Genomic DNA, 21594 nt, shown 5'->3' with positions numbered 1-21594 from the left:
CTGGAAAGGCCTGATCTTTGTGCTTGCTTTATTATCACTTGCATTTCAGAGCTATGGTCAAAGCATGACAAACCCAGTGTCTCTGATCTAGACATGCATTTGCAAGCAATGCAATTGTAAATTAGTTCTTAGGCTCTTTTATTATCAGTCAAAACAAATAAAATGCTTTATCAGAAGTGTTTTAAAGATAGGTTCTCATTGTCATATCTTCCTCATGGCAGGAAGAGTGGATAAAAGCATCTGAGTCACATCTGGATGTCTGCAACGGCACTGAAGAGGTTCTAGATTTTCAACGATGACTCCTCTTTCTGCACTAGTGCAAGCAAAATGCCAGTCGTAGAGCCCCATCCCATGGCCACAGCCTGTTTCAGGGAGACACTTCACCTCTGCCTTAATGTTTCATAGACTATTGCCTTGATCCTGCAGTAAAACCCCAGGATACCTCTGATTTCCTTCATTTACTCTGTGGCATAAGTTTTAGGGTTGCTACTTACTAGCAGCCCCTGCTGGAAGAGACATCCTCCGACTGGATACAACTCATATAACCTCATTATTGGATCATTCAGCCTCCATCTCTGCAGTGGGTTCAGAAGCCATGCTATCTCAAGCACAGTTTTCCCATGTACCAGAAAGTGGAGATTACCCATTTCCAGAAGTCTCAGTGAAGCCGGTGATGGCTGGAAGGGAAATCCAGATGCAACCTGGCCTCATGTACCACTGGCACACAGCAGGTTCTGAACGTCCCTGGGTGCTTTGGTCCAAGCAGCTCTTCATACAACAAAAGATGGGCAACACAGGAACCTCGATGATGATCAAGCTGGGCTGATTAATGGTTTTAATAAAAAGAGACTCTGACGGGAAGCTGGGGTCAGGGCTATGAAATAAAAGGCAAACTCATTTGAAGCTCGAGGATCTCCACCATGTTACAAACAGTTCTCGTGTTAGGAAAACACTTTCTCTTCCTTTCCAGTTCCTCACCATGCTGTTTGCAGGGTCCTCCTGGCTGTGCTGCAGTGGGAACACAGAGGCACACACTATGGCCACGGTGTGGCTTTGCTGTCCCCTCGCTGCCTCCTCCCACAAAGCAGCCCACAGGCCCAGCTGCTGGGGTTTTCACAACCATGGAAAAGTTTTGCCCCCTGGTTTTTCTGTCAAAACTACGAAAAAAGTTTAAATTCACACAAAATCCTTGTTAGTAAGAGGCAACAATTACATGCCAAAAAATGACAATCATTAATTTCATTCTTTCCTAAACAGTATGTGCTCTCCTCCAGCCAAAAATGCAGTTCATGTTGCTGCTGCCTGCTATAAAAATAGATATAAAAATATAATCTTTTACCATCTGAGGACCTGCCTCTGTTCTCAGCTACTCAAGAGCAACACTACCACTCCTGACCTGCTAAGAAGTATTGCAGTAATGAGGAGAAGCAGAGAACGGCACCTAAAGCTGTCTTGCCATGTTTTGTCTCTCTCCTGCATGAAGAAACGCAGGGTTCAGAATAAATCTCTGTGCAAGGCCATGCCTGGAGCTGCAGGGCTGGAAAGCAAGGGAGGTAGACGGTGGGGGGGTGGGGGGTTTCCTCACAACCCTATGGTGCATAAACAATAGTTCCTCAAACAGTGGTGATGGAGCCAGACCAAATCTGGCGAGTTTTGGTGTTGCTACAGCTCTGGGAGTGGGAGGGGGGTACACTTGGCTGCATGAGCGGCTGTTTTCAGGGGGTGCTCACTGATGTGCTGGACTCAGATGGGTGACAGACGTCTCCAGTCCTGAACCACCCCGAAAAACGTGTCCCAATCCCTGGAGGTAAGGAGCATGTCACCAAAGGGTCGGGCTGCACAAGGCTGTGGCACAGGAAAGGGTTAAAAATTAGCAGCTCGCTGCGAACCTGCCTGTGGTGTCTGTTAATGCTTAGCCCCAATTAAAATGCCCTCGTTAAAAGGTTTTGCCTTTCCTGTGGCTTGTCCTGCAACTGCAAAGTGCCAGCTCCATCTTGTGGCCAGGGACTCTGTCAAGTCGCAAAGAGGAGGGAGTAGGAGGGATGTGATAGCCTGAAGGGTCCAACCCCACTGCCTTGCATGGTGCGTTTAAAAATATTCTCTTTTCCTGCACATCTTACCTCAAATAAACAGGACCCATTATGATTAGGACTAATGGAGAGCCACAAAAGCCTGGAGCATTTATTGGGTGCATCTAGCAGAGAGTTTATCATAAAACCAAGGTGGGGTGGATAGCCCAAAGAGATTCCTTTCACATGTGAGCATGTGGGGGAAGCATCATTTAATATGATTTAACGTGTCAGGAGGTAGAGGCAGCTCAGTGCAGCTCCACTCAAATCTCTGCCAAAATTCCCATTGAATGGAGTAAAAGCCCAGGTCCCAAGCACCAGGTGAGCAGAGTGCTCTGGAGGTACAAATGCCTTTCCAAGAAATTCATCTTGAATCTGTGTGGTTTGGGCCTCCCGATGCCCCTTGCAGCTTTTTCAAATCTCAGTTGACAGTTGGCTATTTTATCCATAAGGGAAATAAATCACTAGGCTCTGTTTTTTTACTTATTTTTCTGACAAATGGCTTCTGCCCAGCATGAGCTTGTTGCAGGCTCTGTTCACACTGACCTCGGAAGGACAAAACAGTTAGGAAATTATAAGAAGTCTACAAGGAAAGACTTTGCTTCGAAAAGAAGAATAATGTATTGTTACACATGTGCAACACAAACCCTGTTTCATTTATAGGAATGATGTATAGGCCCAGGTCCACAATTCCTCCCCAGGGAACCCTGTTCCCATTAACGTCCGTACAAGTTAGGCACCAAAATACCTGCCTGGACTTGACCCCCGATTCTCACCTATTTAAACATTCCTATACTTGAGACTGAACTAGGTACCTTAGCACTGTAGAAACTTCTTGAATTTGTCACAGATAGGAAAGATTTTTTTTTTAAATTTTGGCTGATTTGCCCCATAAAAGGATCTCTATGGATAACATACTTCAGAGAAAGCCTTTTTTCCAAGGGGGAATCTCTGCCCTGTTTGGGCCAGCAGCTGGGCAGATCTTTCCTCTCCGCTCCCCTTGATGTTGCCCACCTTGGCAGGTGCTGTGGCAGGCACTGCCTGCGGACACTGCCCGGGAATTTGGGACAGAGAGGAGCAGGTGGAGCACAGCTCCTTTGCTAGCTGCTTTGCTTCCACCAGGAGAGGGAGGGTTGGAGCTGTTAGTCTTGGTTTGCCTTTCATGAAGAGGAGAGGGATAAACTTTGCTCTCCTGAGGTTGCTCTTTGGAGCCTGTGTGTGAAAGGCAGCACCTTTAGGGACCAAAAGCAGGAAGCATTTTGCATTTTTTGAGTTATCTGCATGGATATAATTTTTCTTTGTTTCTTTTATGAGGCTGTTTTTACATAAGCAGTAAAAATCCTGGAGCACAGCACCTTACCCCATCTCTCTGCAGTTTCGGAACAGCCTGGGCGTAATTAGGGCATACAAGACATGCTCCATACACGCACCCCAGGCATCACCTTTCAGCCCCTGCTGCTGTTGAGTAAAGCAGGTCAATGAGTTTAACAGGTGAGAAATGTCCCGCTGGCCCAGGTTGTCCATCCAGCCCCCAGGTCTGCTGCAGGGGCTACAACAGGAGGGGCTGTCTTGGGGTCCTGGCTCCTTTTACAGCCCCTTCCTCCAGCACCCCCACTTTCTCATCTTGTTGTTAGAGGATACAGCTCTGTTGTGCATTTGCATCCTTGAATTTGCCTCATCTCTTTTTAAGCCTGCACATACAGCATCCACAACCCTTTGTGGCAGCAAGCTCACTATCTGAGCCTGTAAAGTATTTTCTTCTGTCTGCTTTACGCTGGCCTCCTTTAGCTTTGCATACCCCCAAATCCTGGTGGATATTTGACTGCCACCCCAAGTCGGTGGCATCAGAGACCCATCAATGGAGGCTCAGTGCATCCCAGTGAGTCTATGGGGTGTGATGGGCTGGCTGTGCCTGGAAACACAGCTGAGCACCTCAGTTCCCTGTACCGCTGAGCTGCAATGCTCCTTTGGGTCCCCTGGATCAGAGCTGCCTCGTCCTGGTCACTTATTAACAGTCACTTTTTCTATGTGACCTTACACCTCCTGTTATGTAGTTACTTCACTTACTTTCATTTACTGCATCTTACCTCTTTACTCCATGTTACCCTTTTACTTCCAATTGCTTTGCTCCTCCAGCTGATCCACTGCAGAGTGGGACAGATGTGGAAAGCTCCCCAGCCGCTTCAGCTGTAAAAAAGGGCCAAAAAGAAATGACTGAACTCCTCTGTTACATCTTCATCACGTTCATCTGTCCCTTTTATGCCCTTGTCATCAGCATTTCTACCAATTTCCTAGCTACTTTTGTGGCTTTGATGTATTTAAAGAGCCTTTTACCAGCAGTCAGAACATCCTTTGTAAGGCAATTTCGTATTCTTATTTTTAGCCCCATTTATTTCCTGTTTAATTGTGATCTGACATGTTTTATGGCCTTCCCTGTTCTTAGACCACTTTGGGCTTTTAGGGCTGGGTTTGGGCATTTTTTTGACTAGTTGCTGCAAAAATCAGCTCACACTCCCAAAACCTGGGAGAAGTCAATTTAATCCTCCTGGAAACCCTTAATAAGCAAAGCTGGTCCATCTGCAAACACCAGATACAAGGCTTTGAAATAGGGAGCATTACTGGGCTAAAAATAAGGGGAAGGGTAGGAAATGAGAAAAAATAGCAATTGATAACTTGGCAGCTGCTAAACTTGACAAATGACAGTCCTCCTCTCACAGGAGTGGCAAATGAGTAAGGCAGTAAAGCTCAACTCATTTGCCTCTCTGTAGTTTATGGCCCTGGGCTAATGAACTCCAAATTTCAGTCAGGATCCTCTGTCCCTGGGTTGTGCTGAGGTCCAGTCACCCTTTTGGGCCTGGGATGAAGCCAAGGTGGTCTCCCCAAAACCATCCGGGGACAATGATGTTTACTGGCGTGTCTGCCTGAATCCCTTCAGCCATCACCTGTGTTTCCCCAAAAGCTCCCCATACCATAGGTTTCTGTTGGGGAAGCTGTTCCTAGCAAGGAGGGGAGCACTTAAAAACTCATTTCCCCTTATCCCTGTTTCTCCTGTTGGAAGGAGTGCTATTGTTCACCTTGAAAACACCAAGCCATCAAAGTCAAAGAAGTACACAAGAAGAAAAAAGCCAAGCCCTTGGGTCTGCAATGGGTCTTACCTTCATTGCTCGCTCTGAGTTGTTTATGCCTCCAGTATGGCACGTCACATGCAGGATCTATATGAAAACAGTCTCATAAAGGAAACAAGGAGTGGTTTTCACCAGCAGGTAATGAGAAAAATGCAAAATGCTTCTTACTTTCAGACCTGAAAAGTGCTGTCTTTCACATGCAAGTTTGGATGCTGCGCCTCCCTGTGGGGTGTTTGGATGCAGGGTTTTTATTTATCATTTTTGAAACTAGTTTCAGGCATGAGCAGTCCAAACAGCACACAATCTGTCAGGCCTGATTAATCCCATCCTTACCCCACTGTCCCATCACATTACTGTGTGACAGCTCCTAAGGCAGCTGCCCAGACCCAGGCTCTAACCCCACAGCCATCCACAGCACCATACCCCTCCCCTACTACCCCATATCCCTTGAATATGCTCAGGTGTATCCAGATAAATCAAGAGTGGTGTGTGACTTAAGCAAACCAAATACCCCCATACAAATATGTGTTATAACCATGCAAACCTCTGTCTCCAACTCCTTTAGCATTTTCTAGTACACCGTGTGCAGATGTGCCAAGCAATCTCTCCAGTGTAATTTTTGGTCAGGACAAAAGTGGGTGGCAGACTTGAGTGGCACCACCTTCCCACGTTCTCTGTAGGTTACCGGCTGGTAGGACACCCTGTATCTCAGGGAAGCAGATGGACAGGAGATCCCAGGATGTGAAACGAGTTGTGACAGTTCCCTGAAGCCTCTCACTCTGCCTGCAGGCACGTCCTTTCTCACACCGATGGGTAAGGGTCGCACTTGGCTCCCTTTCCCATGCCTGGTTGGATTTTGAAGTATGGGCAGCTGACACAATGCATGAGCCAAACAGCAGCAGTCATAAAACACCACAAGGAGCTATTTTCCATGGTCATATTTCCCAACAGAATCACACATTGCTAATAGCCAAACAGATGTGAAACATCTGAGAGTTTGCCCTTTCAGTGGAGAATTCCCGTTCGAATAAAATAGCTGTAGCAGCCTTTGAAATGGTAAAGAGGTGTAGGCCTGCAGTAGTATCTGATAGCCTCTCCCCAGCACAGGCTAAATGAGAACTGGCTGCAGTTGCAGAAATTAGCTTTGAACTGCAGCAATGAACATTCCTCTGCAATTAAATGATGCAAACACCTGACTATTTTTTGCTGCTTTTATTACTGACAACAAGCATATAGATCTCACACTCTCAATAAAGTTTTATTGCATTGAAGTTTCATTTATCATTGAACTTTCAACTCTATTTCCAACCCCTATTGCTTTCCAAAAGAATAAGAGGTAACACTTAAAAGCCTTTACACGTGCCTCTGTAGCAGGCTACAGTTACATGTATTTTAAAGATTCTCTGCACTAAGCTGATGAAACCAGGCAGTTTGCCCCAATGAAAGGCCATGTTGCATGGGCTTTTACTCTTGATATAGAGAAATCTTTTTATTAGAGTCCACATAACCCCGAGTTTCAGTCTGCCATACAAAGAAGGGGAGGAGGGGCTGTCCAAGCAAAGGCAGCCAGCTGAACGAAGTAGACATCTACACTGAGCTTCATGACTTTTTGCCACTTGTTCTGCCTGTATCCTGCCTGTTTTTCAGTGTCTCACCCTGTGCAAACTCTCTGGGATGTTCTGCTGTCAGCAGAACCTTTTCCTGCTGCTGAAAAGTCAGGAAAAAGGGGAAAAGGAAAGGACTTAACAGAGGGATTAGAAGCTAAGAGCATCTCCTCCACCCAGGAAATGGTGAGGATGCACAGGTCTCGAATTAAAAGAAGGGGGCAGCAGGCATGGGGGGCATACATTAATGAAACTGCTGGGGAAGGGAGCTGGTCCTATTTTGCTGTGCTGAGGGTAGCTACCATGCCTTGCTTTTACATGGGTGAGTATTCTCAGAGGAAAAGTTAAGAAAATAAGACTGAATCTTTACCAACTTTTGAAAAGGGTGTCATGCATAGCTAAATCCAGCTAGCCCTGCTTACATGCAGTAAAGGTCGTCTAGTGCATGGTGAGATGCATGCACCCAGGGAGGGTGGCTAAGGCCACCCAGTCTCCTGCAGACACCTGCAATGGCAGGCACTGTGCCACGCAGCCAGTGGACAGCAGCAAAGGGGACAGGAGTCATCTGGAAGAAAGAAAGCAAAAACCCAGGAAAATAACAGAGAGAAAATTGCACCTTTTCTCACCAGGCTACTTCCAAATTACTGCTCATTGCAGGCAGCTCAGAGAAAGCAGGGTCTGTCTTCTTTTGCTAGGGAAACCACATAAGAAAGATCAGGACTATTTAGTTTCCAGTTTTCAACTGCATAACTGGTGAGTGGGAACTGATGTTGATCACTGAGAGCACTGGAACAGCCCATCTGCATACACATCCTGGTAACCCCTACAGCCACAGACAGTGTTCTCTGCCACTGGCCCCCAACCTTCTCATTTAAGCTGAAGGACACATCTTTTTTCAGCTGTGGGACATTAACAGAGCCCTCAGCACAAAGCTGCCATCACAGAAAGCAGCTTGTCCAGCATCTTCAAAGGAGACCCAGCTGCTCTAACTACCCAGTTCCCACCAAAAGTGATCACAGAAAATTGGTGCCAGCCAACAATAAATATTTCAACTTCATTAAGATTTAATAATATTTCTGATCGTAATCTCTGAGTGAAATTTGGAAGCAACCAGTCTGCATATACTTGAATCTAAACTCTGCACAAGTTTTAATATAAAATAGTCTCTGGAGTTGTAAAAAAAACCAAACACACCACTGAGCAGCAACATAAGAAAGCCTTGGTACTGTGAAACAATAATGTTTAATAGGAAAAGTTAATCTGCATATACAAAAAATGAAACATAAAATATAACATGGAATTAAATGATGCTTTAAGCGAACTTAGCCTATAAATATATGTACATATTTTATATATATAAGGAAACGTTAATGTGAGTCAATAGATAATGCACACTCAGTAAAGTACAGTAATGTGTGGATTCTTTTACAGAGAGTGTTATTGAGTGTATGTAAGAAATTAAAAGGAAAAAAAGCGTAAGATCATTCAATCAAAATGTAAAGAGTGCAAGAGGAAAAAAAAGTGCTAACACTTGCCACAGGAGCTGAGAATGTAAAATTAATGTAGTTGTGCAAGATGGAGAATAGTAGTGTTTGTTTGAAGATATTATTTCTTATCACTGTATTGGGAAGAAGGCTGCATAAAAGGTCAGACAAGTACCATTGTCTCACACAACGCACATCAGCAGAGATCTGAACTGAATGATTTGAGATAGGAAATACTGAGGGGGGGTAAAAGACTGTATCTGGTACAGTAAAGAGAAACAGGGTAGGTTCTCATGAAGAACAGTTTTGATCTGCCCAAAGCCATGCAGGCTGCCTGTAGCTGAAAAGGAGTGAGCACAGATACAGGCAAAAGCTCTGGGTGCTGATATTTTTCAGCATCCCCTTTCAGAAGAACTGAAAAACAGCAGGGTAAAAATTGCAGTATCTTGTCTACACTCACTCTCTTGCCAATGCGCTGACCTCCTGAAAGAAGTCTAATGCTTATTGGAGCCCATTAATTCTCTTAAAAATCCTTTTCTTCTCACTGTCCTCTACTTCATTTATCCCTTGTTTCAGAGAGTTGTCCTTGATCTCTTTTAAGCAGGGGTCTTCCTTTAGAAAATCTTCAGGCAGTCAGCGGTTATGAGGTTTGTTGTCTCTTCTGCTGAAGTAACTGCATTGGTGAGAGGCTGTGAAGCTCTTTGGTCTGACCCATTCTCACAGTGGTTGTCCATCCTTCTACCACTATGGTCATTTAGTATCTCCTCTGCATCCTAAAGCCCTCAGGCTCCCGTGATACTTCGTACTACAGAGAATTTGGACAAGAAAAGAAAAGAAATGAAGAGTAGCTGTGGGTCAGAATGCTCCTTTCTCAGAATAGTTCAGCATGTAGCACACTGCACACCATAGCCTTCTCTGTGACAAACTAGCCCTCAAGGAAAACCAAACAGTGAAAAGCTGACATCTTTGGAAAGCTAGAAATGCCAAAATCCATGTAAATCTGATTAATCATCTAACCAAATAGATGTTTTTCTTCTCTTAATTGGCAACTTTTTAAGAGCAGGGTTCTTTTCAAACATCAGATTTCTGTGTTGCTTCTATCACAGTTCAGGCCTCAATTCTACAGAACACGTAAACGTATTGCAATTAAACAGATTTTCTTCACTAAACAGTGGTATTTTCTTGCACCACAATGGCAGAGCTAAAATGTCATTTAAATGAGATTTGAATGGACAATGTGCTTCCTATTTACTCAATGCATGCAGAGCCCATCAGAGTAAATCAACCATATCGCAGTGTAGTACTTTTCAAGCTCCTGCTCCCTCTGCAGTTCCCTTGCAGACATCAAGGATAACACAGGCAGTTTTTCAGAACACATCTTCCAGCTAAGGACACACCTCTGCTGAACAGGCTCCTCTGGGCTATATCAATGCAAAAGCTGATTTTTTTCAGCTGCAGCTACAGTTGTTTGGTTGCCTTTATACCTCTTTGGCTTTCTAGATGATGGGAGGATGGACAGAGGGGAGTTTAAGTTCCAACAATATCTGTAGCCCACAGCACTACAGTTCAGCAATGGAATTCCCATAGACTTCTGTGAAACACTTACCAAATCATCGTAATCCCTCTCTGGAAAACGATCTCTATTTGTGGGACGCATCTCACATGGGTTGTTTGGCTGATATCCTGCATTCATGTGGCCAGAAGTGGTCTGGACTCTGGGGAACATAGTGGTCTGTCGATCATCATAGGTATTTGAGTTGGAATATCCTGACTTTATGAGGCTTTTCTTCTCTGGATCTCGTTTGTGTTTGGCTCTTCAGAGGAAATGAAAGAACAAAAGAGGTTTTTAAAGACCATTTAGTGTTCCTAAGGCGCTCCCACCTTATTTTGAATGTTCAGTCCTGTTCTGAAACATGCAACAGATTTTTCTAGTATATCTATTGCGAAACCCCTGTTATCGATGATAGAGGACAAAGTTTGGCATCTCTTATCAGAGACGGAGCTAAGCTGCTAGGAGAGACAGAGGGGGACTTTGTCCTCTTTCAACTGGTTCCTAGAGTTGAAGGAATTTCCTTAACCACCATTATCTCTAACTGACTAGTCAGGGGAAGAAACAAGGCATTCATTTGGCCCAGTTAAGAAAAGTTGCCCTTGTGCATGGAGCTAATGCTGGACACTCAAATGATGTATTTGAATTGTCTGTGATCACAAGTCCATACACACACATACACTCAGCACCAGCTTGTGCACCTGCTGCTGAGCTATGCCTGCTATGGGTGGTCTTGTAGGCATCTTTACCTTGGCAGCAAAGAGAGCAAAAGCAAAGAAGCTCCTTCAGTGTTTCTGTATTATTGCATGGAGAGAAGTGAGGAGGTGTCACTGCACTTGGGAATTTGCTAGTATGCTAGGAATAGCAAGCTTTAAAGAGGTGTTTGGCTGGAAATGCCACCTGTACTGAGCTGAAAAGGGTGTGCCAGGCCTTGAACTGAAGCACTAGCAGGGAAAGATGAAGAGGGTATTAATTCAGGCCACACAGCCTTCTACTATCAGCATCCTTTGTCAGTCTCATCCAGATGCCGTATCAGTACTGGCTAGGGCAGGATTAGGATTAATGGGTCAAGTGTGTATTTTAAAGACTTGACTGAAGCTTTCATAGTCAAGTCACAGCAAGAGAATAAATACTTCTGGGAAGAGCACACAGGCAAAACCAAATTCTAATGGCTACATGACTTAAATGAACTTGTCTGCCCAACTAGGCATGCAATCACATTCACAGCCCTCCCCACCTCTGAATTTCTGCTTAGCTCTCTACAAACATGCAGCAATTCAACTTCTACTCAATTATAAGAAATATTCTTACCTTACTGAAACAACAGAGATTGCTATCACTAAGATCAGGATAACAGCTCCAAGCACTGTACCCACTACTATAGCGATGAGTTCACCATCTGGAAAAACAAACAGAGAAAGAAACAAACAAAAAACATCAATTGAAAATTCATGACAAATATTGAAAAACAAGTCCTGTCCCTGTCCTCTTACATTAAAGAAAGAAAGAAGAAAATGAAAGATGTTAGTCATTCCCAGGTTTCTGGTGCTGGCTCAGTACAACTGTCTGTGGACACCAAAAGATGTAAATTAAGGAACTGATTTACATTAAAGACCATCTCTTCTTGATGGCTATTTTGATCCCAGCTCAGGTCCTTAATCCCATGCACTGACTGGCTTCGCACATAGTTATAGCTGAGGGACAGGAACAACCTGGAGGGTGTAGGGGTTGCTTAAGCTAGTATTGCTGCTAAAATATGTTGTTAGGTGTCAAATAAGTTCTTCCCATGCCCTAGGCACATAAGGCACACTGATCTGAGGTGTCTGTTATGTGGCATTATGAACACTGCATAAATATCCTATATCTAAATAAATGTTTGGGAAGGAAAAATAATTTTCACTGATCTTGCTGCAGAACTAGCATGACTCAGGGATGAAGACATGGCTTCTATATATCAGCTATGAATGGAATTGCTACTAGAACCTAGTCTTAGCTCTGCATAGCCATGGTAAGGGAAAAAAAAAGAGAACTGTGTCCTTCAGGGCATAATTTCAAGATAAGGATGTGAAGAGTAAGGCAGTTTCCTGAGCTTCTTAATCTTACTGGTGGTATCTACTTGAAGATCCAAGTCTGGATTTATGAGTTTGCCATTTACACTGGAATAATGTACTGGAATAACCCAGCACATTTAATCATAGGTGCATGCATTGAGACCAGAGGGAAAATTATTTATCAAAAGAAAGTTATGCCAAACACACGTGTAAAGTATCCTTGGTTATTGCTCAGCAAACTTTTTACATCAGTACCCACCAAGTGCCATATGGAGAAGATGAGGTTATTAATGGAACTTATTATTAGCAGGTTCCAAATTCATGTTTAAATTCACAATGTGTTGATTTTGTGCCAATTTAGCATTTTCATTTGCTTTATGAAAAAGGTCTTACAATTTGCAAAACTTTCTCTAGAAAAATATGTTCCATGTGAGGAAAAATATCCTTCCTGCCAAACTTTCACACCTGGCAAGATTCACTGTGCTGCACTACAACTACCACCCAAAACTTCTAAGCAAAACCAGAAGAAACCCTTGAGGAGATCTCATAGCTGCAGACACAGGTATGTTAAACATGTATGTATTTAAGAATACAGCAATGTGAGTCTCTATAGGGCCACATGAGGAGATACCTTTTGCTCAAATAAAGCCAAAGGACTTGTGATAAGTGAAGAACCATAACTGTTTGTTTTTCAACCTGCCTTTGACTGTATTACATGTTCTGAGTTTAGGCCCATGCAAACACTAGGAGACAAGAAGAATGTCCTCTCCTGATCTGTGTGATGGTGGAAACTGGAGAAGGTGCAGTGAAAGCTGACTCAGAAAAGGGAAAATGCTTTTCCCAAGTTAGGGTTGGCTTCTCCAGAAGATAACAGTTACGAAATAACACAGTCAAAGCCATCATCTCTTGACTGGTATAAAGTACTAGAAACTATGCAGTGCTTGTAAGGTAAAGCACAAACAAGAACCAGTGGTTGGATATTAAAGCAGAAACATCTCAAATAAGAGTAATCCACTGACATTTTAATAGCGGGAGTGATTAATTACAGGAGAAACTAATCCACTAGTGGTGCTGAGATCAGCATTACATGTCTTTAGATGAGGACTAAATGCTTTTCTGTCAAATAACCTGTGTTTGACTAAAAACTGCTGGGCTTAATGAAGAGATCATTAGAGGAAATGCTACTGCCTGAACATGAGTTTCAAGAAGGATTTTCACTTCCAGGCAACAATGAAATTTCACTCTTTGTTTTTTTTTGGTAATATTTTCCTGCTATCCATACAGGATGGTGGCACCCCTAAAGGCTACTACTAATTATTTTTGATATCTCAAGCAGATTAAAAATTACTGGGTATTTTTCCATGCTCTAATTAAAAATTATAAATTCTTGTACTTACTGTTCTTGCAGTTCTCCCCAGAGTAGCCCACTGGACAACTACATGAGAGAAAAAAGATAAAACGGGAAAGAAATAAAAGAAAGATAATGTCATTAAGCAGATGATCACAAAACAACACTATATTTCCACCTTTTATCAGCAATTTCTCTGCAAGGTGTGTTAATTACAGGTTTCTTCTTTAAAGGTATCTTAATACTGAATTCTTTAGTTTCACTGTTAGAGTAAAACAATCTGAGATTTTCAGAATGATTGGTGAGCTTGGCTCAAAGTTTCAGGTTCTCAGCCTGAAAAATGTTAAAAGGGCCTAATTTCTCTGAAGAGCTAAACCCTACACCTCTGAGTCACTTGAAATTGCCATCCACTGCCTTTATCAAAAGCCTCAATATTAGATCTATAAGGACCTCATCTTCCTCCCATACTAGTTCCTTATTTTTAAAATATATTGGCTTTATAGTAGGAAATGTTCAGTGTATAGCAGCAATAACTACAAGAGCTGAATTAATGGATATGGGGAGCAAGGGCACTCTGCTTATCTATGGGAACAGAGCACCACCAGTCACTTACTCAGCTTCACCAGCAAACACCACTGCTCTGTTCAGATCCTGACCTGACAGAAATACCCAAAGAGAGAAAACTAAGACAAAATAACATAGGTTTTAAAGTCATCAGGAAACAGTCCCTATTGATACCAGTGGAAACTTCCCAGGAGTTTAGGGCAAGTCTTGCTCTAATACCTGCTGCTTACTAAACTCTTCAGCGTGTGAGTTCTCATGGCTCAATTACTCTGAAGGAACAGTTTATGTTTATGTGAGCAACCCACAAAATAAGCATGCCATAGTTTATCCTCCTCACTGACTCATGAATGACCTTGGAACTCCTTAACTTTCCTCTGAGGTATTATGAGTGCCCACCAACAGCTAATGCCAAGCAGGTAAAATGCCATAACTTGTGACACCATGGGAATTTGCCCACCTGCTAACTACCTTAGGCACTTCTCTGATTAACATAGCTGCAGCCTGTTCTTCTAGGTCAAGGGTGACCCAGTGCTAGATGTTATTTGCCCCTGTATTTGACTAAAACACAGGAATGCAAGAAAAAGCTGAATACTCACGATACACATTTACTATCCTTCTCTTTGAAGTTAGGCATGCATTTGCATGTTGGAACCCCATTTTCTTTTGCACAGTACTTATGTTCTTCTGCAGAACAGTTTTCATCGCAATCTGTATTTTCAGAGGGAAAAATAGAGAGTGAATTAAAGATAGCCCCCCAAAAATCAACACTGGAGAAAATCCACCACCCCTTTTTCATTAATTGCACTGTAAACGCACAGAACTTTGTTTTTTTTAGGGCTATACCTATGTAGAACATAAACTGAGATACAGAAGCACAAAATTAGAAGGAAACAGTCTTTGTTTAAAATCATCGAGTTCATCAGAATGGAAATTTGGCTAGGCTACATCTTACACAGGCAAGCAATGACCTGCAGTTTGATCTCACAGAAGATGATCTGTATTCCAACTGATTTAAAACTTGATCAGTTTTAGGCAGGTTAGGGGCCACAAAGATCTACACTGGATCACATCTTACTGGCCTTTATTGTAGCCAGCTTTCATGATTTTATCATGAGCGTTTGCAACATTTGTTGCTTTTCTTAAAATCTGGTATCTTATAGGTTTTTTCTGTAGTGTGAAAAATTCAGTTTTCATAAGAAGAAAATAAGGAACATCTCAAGGCTGGGAGGGATAGCTAAAAATATAAACAGAATACTCATTAAAAGATTCAAAAGCAAATAAAACCTCAATAACTAACTTTCTAAAAATTCACATGAATAGTTTTACCCAGAAAAACCTGCCTAAACACAGGTAATGCAATCCTAGAAATACCAACAAGGGACAGAGCTTTAACAGAATGTTTTAGTGCATCATGAGATGTCCAGTTCTGTCAGTGTCCCTATAGCTGCCTCCAGGTAACATGAGAATTTATTCTCAAAATACGTCCTAGCACAAGAGGCTGTGAATATAGGATTCAATTTGTTCCATCCTTTACCTATCTAGTTTTCAATTCTTACCAAGAGTTTAACAAGGCATTTAAAGAGTTGCCCACTCACTGGTTTCAGTGACAATTTTCTCAGACTTTAGGAGTTTATTCTACTAATAGAATTATGGATGTGTCTAAAGTGAAACATGAGAATGTGTTTCTATGGTGTTCTTAATAAGACACTCTGATTTTTAGAGGTCAGCACATTTGCGGAGTGCCCTTTTCAAAAAGGGACTGAGACAGGGTCAGCCTTTCACGGATAGATAAAGCAGCAAAGTTCTTACCTGAGCAAGAACGAACATCCCATTCTGTCTTTGAGAAACCACTTCGGCATTGGCATTCTGGAAACACATTTTCTTTGCAGGTTGTGGTATCATTATCACAATTGAAAACATCACAATATTTTGCAGCTTTAAAAGAGAAACAGTCAGGAAACAAACCTGAGTACTAATAATATCATTTCATAGAAAGCAGTGCACTTGCTCAGTAAATCATAAATCAATTATTTAGCAATTCTGAAAAAAACCTTGCAAGTCCTTTTTTGGGGACATCAATACTACAAGCATTTCGATCCTATCTTTTCCCTTATTCTTTACCAGTTAAGGTCCTGTTTCCGTCACACCTTCTGACCTTCTGTTTCTTGGCTTCCCACAACTGCGTCCAAACCTTCCTGCCTCCCAGACCATGAAAAGGGAAATTCTACCCATAGATTCATATTCTGAACACTGATTCTCTGACTCACCTTAAAAAAACCTATAGAAAAACCCCAGCACTATTCTCTTAGGTTTTTTTCTACAGCTGACCTGTGAGACCGAGATCTCATACAGTTCCGCACAGATATAAATATTTATGGCCACGCAGTTCATTTCATCTGCGATATTAGTATGCCATTTGCCTACCATGTTGCTCTTTAGATCTGTGTCCCAGTGGTGGGAGTGGTTTACAGACCTCAGTGGGTGGCATGCAGTGAAGGGGTGAGATTGCACTGGTGCTTTGTGACCTCTCAGGTTTTTTCTATTTGCTCCTCACATTTAGGACCAGCACTCAGGAAATGTCATGGTTAAGGTGGATACAGATACCTTCAGAGACCAAAATCAGGCTATAAGCCATAAAATTTACTCTAATTATTAGCTACACTTTTTGTGAAAGCTGACTTCAAAACAGCAGCACGTAAAGAAAAAAAACTTATTTTATTTAGAAAATAATTCTCCAAGTATTACACTTCTAGTAATGCAAGACTTTACTGGTTTAGACAAATGAATCATGTAGCTCAGCAGCTAATCACTAAGGCCTCATTTCAATTACCATAGTTAATTATGAAAGAAGTCATATAGAGTTTTACCCTATTTTGCCAGTAAAATACTGTCTTATTCTCAGAAGCTCAATATATATCCGTATATATTTTGTCCTGATTTTTCCAGACACTTAACACTTAAAACTAACATGCCATTGCCTACTTGGGAGTGAGTATTTTCCTTCTCTTCTTTACAAAGGAAGTAGAAAGCCTTAATAAGACAGAACTCCCAGCTCTGTATGGTTGAGTCTTCAAAATTATCCAAGATTGAACATTCAGCTCTTTAAAATCAACAAGGCTTATGCCCTGATGGGCTTTGCTGCACATAGGAATGTTCTAACCAGCTTTGAAGAGATGAACTTCTGTTTCTACAGATTATTTACTTCCACAGCGAGGAATTACATACCATTGTACTCAGAGACAAAGGCTGAATTTTCTGTTGCTCTACTTATTGCAGAAATGATCATTTCATTGGTTACATCAGAGCTCTCCATAAATAGGTTTGTCACTGTTACACGCATTGCAGGAGAAGTTCTGGTTCTTTCTAGAGGTCTGAAAAGTATATATAACATCATTTTAAAGCCACATATAATCCATATGGATAGTCAAGCTAGATCCAAAGACAAGAGAAGATTTCTGCCAAACCTCCCTCTCTCCCCTAGCGTCTTCCATCCCACAATGTAGGTAGTTGCTAAGACACCTGAGAATGAGTTCAAGTCATATTTACAAATCCATTAATGGCCATCTTTCCAGCAGATCCAGATGTAAATAGGTAGCTGGTAAGCAAAGGATTTTGGATTTAATAACAACATTGCCCCTTTGTGTACTTTTGGCACACAGCTGATATTTTTTTACTGGTCTAACCCCAAGCCACCTGCTGTGTGGCAGACCACATCTGTCAGACCCTAACCTTTACATGCTTGCATCAGCCTGGGGTGTCATCCAGGCATGATGTGGAGAACCCATCCTGAAGCATGGTGAGGATCATTCAAGGTATGACCACAAAGAATTCAGAAGGGTGTGTTTGCAATTTAGAGGCATCTTTGCATGCTAGCTGGATTGGGTTCAGCTGGACAGCAATCTCTCTGGGGTGAGGTGGAGAACAGCAGTGACTACTGAGTTCTTCAGCTGTACTTTGTGCTGCTGGGATATGCACACAAATATCTTTAAGCAGTAGATTGCTGTGGTGCCTTAAGATGTTACTGTGCCCATGTGTTTGTCACAACCACTCTGCTGGGAGTTACTGCCCTCACAACTCTGTGAGAACAACAGTCTGCTGAACTGCTTAATCCATGGGGTTTGGTGAATGGGTTTACACTGGTGTATGTGCTAGCAAGCCAGATTTTGCTTTATGTGGTTTAGGGAGGACTCACAGAGAAGCTTGTAACAGATGGGGATGGAAAGAAAGGGACATCTTACAGTGCCTGCCTAGAGCAGCAAAGGCCCTGTGTCCATGGTTACAGTCACCACAGCCCATTCAATAACATCTTTGCCCAGCTTGCCATCAGGACAGACCAGCAAATGCACAATGAGATGCAGTGGGCTTCTGTAATGCAGGTGTTTCTTAAATTAAACTGGGACTCCAAGTTGGATCTGTTCATAGGAACCTCAGAGTTAACTGTTACCATTTCAGAGAGGTGCCAGATACCCCAGGAACTGCTAGTTATGGCACAGTGCTATATCCTACATGGTACTAAAAGTGGGAGATCCACTGTGGAACTGTCTCAGCCAGCCCACTTCACAGACATATTGGAAAACCATGGCGTAAAAATGGGGCCAGCATCCCAGAAATTGTAAAAATATGAAAAGAATGTCCTCCTTTAACAGAAGGCATAATGAACTGAACTGAAATAATCCCATATCCTTTCGTGAACTGACTACTCCATGGGGAGCAGATTAAGATGTGATGCATGGGAAGCATATAGTGTGCAAAAAAAGAAACTAGAAAACTTACTCAATTTTCACGATGACAGTCTGTTCAAAGCCTGATACATTTATGAAGGCATCCTCAAACTAAACAAGATAAATTAATTGGAGTTAAGGGCAAGCACAAACATAGACCACTGAGACTTCCGCTGTACAGTTCTAATCCAGAACATGCTACTATAGGCACAAAAGAAGCAAGCTGATCTGTCACATCCATGGTGCAAGGTATTGCAGAAGAAGAGCCGTGGGATGGTGCTGTAGAACAGCGAGTGTGGGAGAGCAGTTGAGGGATGGAGACACACAAGTTGAATGAAAGTCAGGCAGTGCATTAGGGCTGACTGGCTGGATAGCTACAGATACTCCCTTGCTCTTAGAAGCACTTAGAAGGCTCTCTCTGTGGTACCAACCTATGTACACGTAGAGGGAAGAGAGAGAAGTAAGCATCTTTACAGATGGCATGCATCCTTAAGATGCAGTGAAGTTGGATTGAAGGGGTTGATCTTGTGGGCAGAAGCACAGCACTTATGAAAGCACTGGGGCTTGTATGGAGTCAGTAGAAAAGTCACTGCACTCCCTCATCCCATGTGAAGCAGGGAACAATTGGTGGAGGTGGCTGCCTCCAGCTGCTACACATGCAGGAGGCACCATGAGATAAGGATAAGATGTCTAAATCAACTGAAATGAAAGATAAACTATCCTTCTTTGTGATAAAGTAAAAATTTTCTGTGCTATTTTCACTTTTGCATACTACTATGTATCTATTCTAGTGCTGCATATCATATACTTCTGTAGGATTGTCATGAGAAAACATTGGACAAAAAAATGAGGAAAATATTTTTTAGAATTCTGGAGAGGCAATTTTTGGTTACTTTCTGATGAAACATTCATAGGAAGCAATATAATAGCATGAAGAATTTTATAACCATTTTTTATGAATTCTGAATAGTATTTGGTGAATATTTTTTGATCAGCTGTCTGGTGGAGTTGGATACCTTGCTCCTTACTTTCAGAAAGCAACATAAGCAAATCCACTAGTTGCAACACGGCAGTAAAAATTAAACTGTTCTTATTTCTCTAGGAAATCCATTACAAGATTTTATGTATACTCACAGAATGCTCAAAATGTGCGTAATAACCATTTCACTAATAGCACTAAAATAGCAATACTGGTATGCTTATAGGAAATGCCTATTATTTTGGTATTTACACACAGCTAGACAGCCATTCTGAAAAGTTTGTGCTGTGTGGCAACAACAGCTTGCTTTAAAAAAGAAAGGTGTTCATTTTTGCTCATAACACTGAGTATTACTGAGCCCTCAGCAAATAGTGGAGATCAGAAACTAAATAGGCTGAAAAACTTCGCTCAGCCTTGTGGTTTCTGGAGAGGGAATGGTGAAAGATGAGCAATTTATGTGAGAACTTCCTAGAACAGAAGTGGCACTGAAAATGCAGGTATTACTTATTTCAGGTGCATCCCTTCACTTCAGCTAAAGCCATGCGTGTATTCATCTGAGGGCAAAATTTAAGTCTTTCAGGAATAGGTCTAAACTAGTGTGAAGTGTGTTGTGAAAGAAGTAGATTTCTAAAGTCAAACTATCCTAGTCTCCACTTTAAAGGCAGCATGTATAGCCTTTGTGTGACATTTAGGATAGCATTAAATATAAAGAAAAAAAATTAATTACTCACAAACTCTGTTATATTTTGGAACACTGCTTCATACTGTGTGGAATTTACAACTTGAACACCATCACTGTAAGATTCTGTCAGTGTAATGACTCCTGGGAATATTTTCGCTGGAATGAGAACAGAAAATATTAATTAATTAGAAAGCATTCAAGTAAGTCAGATTTCACCTTAGAGTCCTCCAGCCTTCAGAGGTGGGGAAATACAATGCAGAAATCAGCCAGTGTTATTTTTCATATACTGAGGGATTCAGTAGGGGACAAATGTTTGCTCAATCAATTCAGCCATAATGAGGGACATATTTTGGCTCCCTGGGAAACAGGCAGCATCCTGGGCTCAACCAAACCAGCCAGACTATGAAACTGAATAACGTTAAACCATAAGCATAGCCTGAAGCTACCAAAATACTCCATCTGAGGTGTTACAGCTTGTAGTGAGAAAATAGTTATAATTAAGTACTCCAAATTTGCAGCTGCTAAGCAGCTAAAGTAGTTCACCACATCTGAGAAAGCAATGCAGTGCCTACCTGCTTCTTGAGGCTCACAAGTAAATTTGAGAATCCTGCCTGCTGGCACTTAAATAAGAAGCGCCATCTGCTCATGCGCTTGGCCTTCAGCAGCATCTCAGCAATGCATTGCAACAGGACTGTGATGAGTGTTTAGCAACAGGCAAAATCAAGCCAGATGTTCAAAGGTCTTCATGGGTTTGGGCCATTTTAAATCCTGGCTGTTAATATTGATGTCAGGTTTACACTTGCATTTTTTCCTGCTTTTCACTCATTTTCATCTCCAGCACCCTTGACAGAGAACTCACCTTCTTTTCCTAACCCACTAACCTCTTTGACTGTTACTGTTTTGTGAGATAACAATCTAGGTCACTGTAGCAGTGGCTGTCTGCACAGCAAGGCATTATTCAGCAGTCGCTTTCCCAGACTCATTATGTTTTCAGTTATAACATGAGAACAAGGAGTATGGGAAGAAAAATTCTCCTGAGCAGTTATCTGTGAAGTAACTAAAAATACAGATTGGGCTCTTGCAACTCACCTTTGTGACAATCCTTGTCTCTGTAGTAGAATCCATAGTCGCACAGGCAGTTAAAAATGCTATGTAAAGCAACACATTTAGCCAAAGCTTTTCCACAAGGGTTTGAGCTGCACAAGTCACCTGATACAAAGACAAAATTTATTGACGCCAGGATTTCTACAGAATTTCAATAGACAGTTTATATATAAAGTAGTTCCTGCATTAAATATTTCATATATACCTCTACTAAAGGAAACTACCAGATATGTTTTATAGAGTATAGGTGCAATTAAAGAGCACATGGCTATGTCTTGCTTGCTTAATGTCTATATTGTAACTGTTTTCCCTAC

At 42.0% G+C, this 21594-nt stretch overlaps 1 protein-coding gene across 1 annotated transcript in view; it reads right to left on the bottom strand.

The window, feature by feature from the left end:
- Positions 1-9036: 9036 nt before the first annotated feature.
- The window catches only part of MUC13 (mucin 13, cell surface associated), a 13972-nt gene continuing 1414 nt past the window's right edge, over positions 9037-21594 (bottom strand). The window contains exons 3-12 of the mRNA XM_010190572.1: positions 21266-21385; positions 20226-20332; positions 18568-18626; positions 15916-15989; positions 15604-15729; positions 14391-14502; positions 13280-13317; positions 11143-11230; positions 9889-10096; positions 9037-9087 (exon numbers count right to left, since the gene is read on the bottom strand). Coding sequence (XP_010188874.1) covers positions 9037-9087; positions 9889-10096; positions 11143-11230; positions 13280-13317; positions 14391-14502; positions 15604-15729; positions 15916-15989; positions 18568-18626; positions 20226-20332; positions 21266-21385 — 983 coding nt within the window. The remainder of the gene's footprint in view (positions 9088-9888; positions 10097-11142; positions 11231-13279; positions 13318-14390; positions 14503-15603; positions 15730-15915; positions 15990-18567; positions 18627-20225; positions 20333-21265; positions 21386-21594) is intronic.

Source organism: Mesitornis unicolor, unplaced genomic scaffold (assembly GCF_000695765.1).
Source record: "Mesitornis unicolor isolate BGI_N332 unplaced genomic scaffold, ASM69576v1 scaffold17338, whole genome shotgun sequence".
NCBI classification, from domain to species: domain Eukaryota; kingdom Metazoa; phylum Chordata; class Aves; order Mesitornithiformes; family Mesitornithidae; genus Mesitornis; species Mesitornis unicolor.
The sequence above is the reverse complement of the archived record's forward strand: the minus strand, read 5'-3'. Positions and strand labels throughout refer to the sequence as shown.